At 47.0% G+C, this 6,209-nt stretch overlaps 1 protein-coding gene across 1 annotated transcript; it reads left to right on the forward strand.

The window, feature by feature from the left end:
• The first annotated feature begins 570 nt into the window (after positions 1–570).
• LOC141021668 (uncharacterized) lies at positions 571–4,095 on the forward strand. Its single transcript, XM_073497520.1, has 3 exons — positions 571–976; positions 1,049–1,162; positions 4,055–4,095. Exons 1-3 carry the CDS (start codon positions 571–573, stop codon positions 4,093–4,095), a joined length of 561 nt encoding a protein of 186 aa, XP_073353621.1.
• Positions 4,096–6,209: the final 2,114 nt, after the last annotated feature.

A 6,209-nucleotide genomic window follows, 5' to 3' on the forward strand; every position in this document is an offset into this window, starting at 1 on the left:
ATGTTTGGACTCTATTTTATTTGCTGTATTTTCTTCGTTATTTTGTTTTCTCTCAGGATTTGCTGCTGGCTTTTCCCCAATTTATTTTTGGATTTTTCTCATCTCGGTTGCGTTGTCTTGGAAAAAATCCACAATAGGATGCCGCGGGGAGGCAGCAGTAGCGACGCTCATGAGGATGCTCCTGTTCGTCGTTCCGCACGACAGGCAGGACACTCCCCCGAGCCATACGTTCCACCACCGCCTCCACCGCCAAATCCGCCCTCCACCGAGCAAATTCTGCGTATGTTTGAGGAAAGGAGGAATAATGATCTGATTGAAATATTAAGAAGTGTGCGAGCTGTGGTTGGACAGAATGGAAATCAGAATGGTCATCACTCCGAGCTATCAGATTTTCAGAGGACCAAGCCTCCTAGTTTTAGTCAGGTTATTGATCCCTTGGATGCAGACGATTGGTTGCTAACCATTGAGAGGAAGCTTGAGATTGCTCATACTGAAGAAGATGATAAAGTTCCATTTGCAACTCATTATCTTGAAGGCGCTGCTGCCATATGGTGGGAAAATACAAAAGCCATGTGGCCCACTGATGAAGAAATCACTTGGGCAAAATTCAAGGATCAGTTCCGGAAATATCATATTCCTACTGGAATTATGAAGGTTAAGCAGCGTGAATTTCTCGCGCTCTTCCAAGGCAATCAGTCTATTGGTGAATATTTGCAAAAGTTCAATCATTTGGACCGTTACTCCCTTTATGACGTGGCCACCGAAGAAAGAAAGATTGACAGGTTTCTTGGGGGATTAAACCCGCAACTCCGGTGTACCCTCAGTATGTTTGATTTCCCAGATTTCCAAACTTTGGTGAACAAGGCTTTCATTGCTGAAAGGGAGCACAAGCTCGTATCGGACAATATGCCTGCTAATAACGATCACAAGCGCAAGTTCGAGCCAAGGAAGGAAGGGCAGCCAGTGCAAAAGGCTCGTACCTGGCAGCATACTCAGGTGGAATACAAGCCCAATTGGCAACAGAATGTTAACAAGACCACCACCCAAGTCAAGAATGTCGTGACCAACCCAATGCACGAGGAGCGCCAGCGCAACAATTCTTGCTTCAGTTGTGGGCAAACCGGACATTATGCCAGACAGTGTCCCAAGAACGGCAAGGCAAGTGCACTAATTAGGCCACAAGTCAACTTTATGGAGTCATGCCCGAACCAGCAAAACATCACGGGGCACGTTCATCACCCCTCCACAGATGAAGCCCAAGAGAACCCCGAAGTCGTCATTGGTATGTTTTCTGTTAATAACATACCTGCCGTAATTTTATTTGACTCTGGGGCTTCCCACTCCTTTATTTCTCGGAGTTTTGTTGCCCAAAACAAATTTCCTTGTTCACTTTTGGGCAAGAATATGCTGGTACAAACCCCGGGATCCTTAATCAAGAGCAATCTGGTCTGCCGTAATCTGGAAATCAATATCAACGGAGTCTGTTTTCCAACCTCCTTGATAATCATTGAGTCTGTAAAGTTGGATGTTATCTTGGGTATGAATTGGTTGACCCAATATCAAATATGCATAAATTGCGCAACCCGAGAAGTCACTTTGACCAGTCAGAAGGGGCAGGCTACCAAATTCTATGCTCGCAGAAGCATACCCAAGAAAGAAATGGTCTTCACCGTTGTGGCTGGTGAGTTGGAATTAATTCCTGTGGGTCAGTGAATTTCCTGATGTATTTCCAAAAGAACTGCCATGCATGCCACCAGATCGAGAGCTTGAGTTTGCAATAGATCTTGTGCCCGGAACCGCACCGTTATACAAGAAGTATTACCGGATGCCTTCATCAGAATTAGTGGAGCTAAAGAAACAGCTTGATGAAATGCTCCAGAAAGGATATATCCGTCCCAGCTCTTCACCATGAGGATCACCTGCTATCTTCGTGGATAAGAAGGATGGCAGCCTCTGCATGTGTGTGGATTACCGTCAGCTGAATGATGTCACCATAAAAAATAAATATCCACTGCCAAGGATTGATGACTTGTTTGATCAGCTCAGTGGGGCCAAGGTATTCTCCAAGATTGATTTAAGGACAGGATATCATCAGCTCAAGATTAAAAAGGAAGATATTCCTAAGACCGCATTCACCACTCGGTACGGTCTTTATGAATATAAAGTTATGTCCTTTGGTCTCACCAATGCCCCTGCCTTCTTCATGCATATGATGAACAAAGTATTCATGGACTTCCTCGATAAGTTCGTGGTAGTCTTTATCGATGACATACTTATATACTCAAAAAGTGAAGAAGATCACAAAGAACACCTCCGAGCAGTGCTACAACGACTCCGCGACCATCAGTTATACGCCAAATTCAGTAAATGCGAGTTTTGGCTCAAGCAAGTTGGATTTCTTGGACATTTGCTATCCGCCGAAGGTATATCCGTGGACTCGAGCAAAGTAAAGGATGTGCTCGATTGGTTGCCACCCACAACCGTATCACAGATCCGGAGTTTTCTTGGATTAGCCGAATACTACCGTCGTTTCATTGAAGGGTTTTCCAAGATTGCTAAACCCATGACGGAGCTGCTCAAAAAGGATAAGAAGTTTGAATGGACTAAGGACTATGAGAAAATTTTCAATGAGCTAAAGATACGGCTGACGACCGCACCTGTGCTGACACTTCCAGATATCTACCGCAGTTTTGATGTGTACTGTGACGCCTCCAGACAAGGCCTTGGATGCGTACTTATGCAAGACGGCAAGGTAGTAGCATATGCATCACGACAGCTACGACCCCACGAGGGAAATTATCCTACTCATGATCTGGAATTGGCCGCGGTGGTTCATGCTCAAAAAATTTGGAGACACTACCACATCGGGAAGAGGTGCCAAATTTTTACCGACCACAAAAGTCTCAAATATATATTTACTCAGCCAGATTTAAATCTCCGTCAACGAAGATGGCTCGAGTTAGTCAAGGATTATGATCTTGGAATAAATTACCACCCAGGTAAGGCCAACGTGGTTGCCGATGCACTCAGTCGAAAGCCTGTCAGCCTAAATGTCACATTGAAATCCTTGCCTCCTGAACTTCAAGAGGAGATTTCTCAGCTCAACCTGGTCATAGTTGATGCTGGTCTTGCTAATATTTTGGAAGTTGCACCTACACTTGAGGAAGAGATCTGCAAGGCCCAGCCAGCTGACACCGTCCTGCAGAAACGTGCCAAGAGTATGGTAGCAGGACAGACTTCAGATTTTTCAAAGGATCAATTTGGTACCCTCCGATTCCGTGGAAGGATTTGTGTACCCAGTCAGGTGGATTTAAAGAAGAAAATCCTGTCGGAAGCACACGAATCTTCATATTCTATTCACCTTGGAGGTACTAAAATGTATGAAGACCTTCGACAAATATTCTGGTGGGATGGAATGAAGAAAGACATTGCCTATTTTGTGGCCTGATGCGACATATGAAACAAGGTGAAGGCAGAGCATCAGAAGCCAGCCGGACTTCTCCAACCGCTGCCAGTTTCACATGGGAAATGGGATGATGTTTGCATGGATTTTATCACAGGGCTACCTAAGACTCGGTGAGGCAATGATGCGATATGGGTCATAGTGGACACCTTAACCAAGGTGGCTCACTTTATCCCGATCAGAACCACATATCGAGCGGATCAACTTGCACAACTGTATGTATCCAGAATAGTCAGTCTGCATGGAGTACCCCGAACAATCACTTCTGACCGAGGGTCACTTTTTACCTCCGCTTTTTGGTCACGTCTCCATCAATCCTTGGGGACAACGCTAAAATATAGTACCACTTATCATCCTCAGACTGATGGATAGACTGAGCGGGTAAACCAAATACTTGAAGATATGCTACGAGCCTGTGCTTTGGCCCAAGGACCTAAATGGGAAGACTGCTTGCCGCATGCCCAGTTCTCTTTTATAACAACAGCTTCCAGACCAGTCTAAAGATGTCACCGTATGAGGCTTTGTATGGCCGTAAGTGCCGCACTCCTTTAAATTGGTCTCAAACTAGAGATAGCTGTATTTTTGGAACAGATCTCATGATGGAAGCTGAGAAGCAAGTTAAGGAAATCTGAGACAGATTGCAATTGGCCAAATCGCGGCAAAAGAGTTATTATGATGCAAAGCACTGACATATCAATTTTGAACCCGGAGAACACGTATATCTCTGAGTCACTCCTATGAAAGGAGTCAAGAGATTCCAGACTCATGGAAAGTTGGCACCCAGATTTATTGGTCCACTTCCAGTTATGTCCAGAGTGGGTACTGTTGCATATCAGTTGGAACTACCCCCTGAATTTTCGGAAGTGCACAATGTGTTTCATGTTTCACAACTGAGGCGATGCATATCACCGCCTGAGAAAAAGACTGCTATGCCTGAAATAGAGTTGGAAAAGGATTTAACATATGAAGAGAGACCGGTCAGAATCTTGGATCAGATGGAAAGGGTCACTCATAGTAAAGCAAGGAAATTTTACAAAGTTCAGTGGGAGCATCACACAGAGGCAGAATCAACTTGGGAACGAGAAGAATTTCTAAAGGCACATTATCCAGAATGGTTTTCCCAAGCAACCGAATCTCAAGTACGAGATTCATCCTAAGTGGGGGAGGTTTGTGACAGCCTGGTTTTTTGCCCTCTTCCCTTTGTCTGATTTTCATTTGATTTGGTTTTGAAATCTGGAGTTTTGAATCTTTTCATATGGACTTAAACACTTGGGTATCCCTTGACTTTCACCCAAGTGCCTCATTTCCCTCTCTAACTTTCATTTTCTCTCTGGTTCACCTCAAAATAATATTTTGAATATTTTCTTAAAGGAAAAATATTCATTTCCCTCTCTTAAACCCTAGCTAGCTCAGTGTGCTCCAAAGCAACCCCAATTTTTCTTGCCCACAAAAATCTTAGAAAATTCACAAATATTGTTTGAACCCTAGGGCACCTTCCTGAGCAAAAATATTTCATCACTTTTTGGAATATTTTTGCTATAGAAAATATTTTCTGTTCTGGACAGAAATGGTAGTTTCTACAGCAACTACCATTTTACTTGATCCATTGTGGCTGATTTTTCTTGTGCATCATCACCTTAGTAGATGATTGCTAACCTCCAAAGCCCAGCTCCCAACTCCCAGTAGTTTGACCACAGTAAACTCTCAAAGTTACTGACCAGAAACTTACCAGGAAGTTGAAATCTATTCTATTGCGTCTGAGTCCAAACCAAAGTGTGGTAACCTCTAAAACTACCACGAACTACATGCCAGACATGAAGTTTGGGCTTAGGTCGGCCTCTAAATCTATTCTACTGCGACGCGCCCGAGCTCTCTGTTGATCGCGTGCTCACTTCCCCGACTGCCTAAACTTGCCAAACCTCGCCAAAATCATCGTCCCGATCTTCTTAACTCCCTCCTGGCGATCGCCGACGCCGGAGCTCGCCGCAGCGAGCACGGGCGCGGTCCGGCCAATGCAACAATGCGTTGCGCACTGTGTTCGTCACCACCCTCTCGCCCCTGTGCTCGTCTCCGCTCGCCCACAGTTCCGCGTGAGCTGCGTCGCCTTCCCCCTCACTCACTAACGCTGTTCGTCGCCGGGCGCCGTGTCCAGGTGTCCTCCGGCGGAGCTCGACCCCCTCTCAAAGCTCGGCTATAAATAGAGCCCTCCCCAGCCTCCTCGAGCATCATCCACTCCTCCCACACACTCCACGATCTAGTAGAAAGCCGTAGCCCGGCCGGGCAGGCCGCGGGCCGCCGTCCCCGAGCTCGAGCTCGCGGGTGATCCCCTCGGGTCGTCTCCGTGGCTCCAGCCCCTCCCAGGCTCGGGCCACCCTTCCAGGGCCTCCGCCGTGCCTCGGTGGTGCCGTTCCGCCCGGTTGGAGCCCCTGGTGTCGCCTCTAGTCGCCGTCGTCTTCATCTCCGGCGACCTCTGCTTCCTGTCGCTGCTGGAGAGGCTGTTTCCGACACTGTCCGAGCACCCCTAGCTAATCTACGGGTACGGGAAGGTGCGCCTCCATCTTCTCTTTCGATCCCTCCCTCTCGTTCTGGCCAAGAAGCTCTCCTCGCCGGCATGTGCTCCGGCGAAGCCTCACCGTCCTCTGTTTCCCTTTCCCCCTCCCCCTCACCTGACTAGTGGGGCCCGCTAGTCAGCCACTCTGTACGCGCGCGAAGCGGTACGAGTGGTGGCGCCCGCGAGGTTTACGCC

Source organism: Aegilops tauschii, chromosome 4 (genome assembly GCF_002575655.3).
Source record: "Aegilops tauschii subsp. strangulata cultivar AL8/78 chromosome 4, Aet v6.0, whole genome shotgun sequence".
NCBI classification, from domain to species: domain Eukaryota; kingdom Viridiplantae; phylum Streptophyta; class Magnoliopsida; order Poales; family Poaceae; genus Aegilops; species Aegilops tauschii.

Coding starts and splice junctions, on each gene's coding strand:
- LOC141021668 (XM_073497520.1), top strand. CDS start 571: ATGTGGCCCACTGATGAAGAAATCACTTGGGCAAAATTCAAGGATCAG. Junction 977..1,048: donor GCAGCCAGTGCAAAAGGCTC/GTACCTGGCAGC, acceptor CCACCACCCAAG/TCAAGAATGTCGTGACCAAC. Junction 1,163..4,054: donor TCCCAAGAACGGCAAGGCAA/GTGCACTAATTA, acceptor TTTTTGGAACAG/ATCTCATGATGGAAGCTGAG.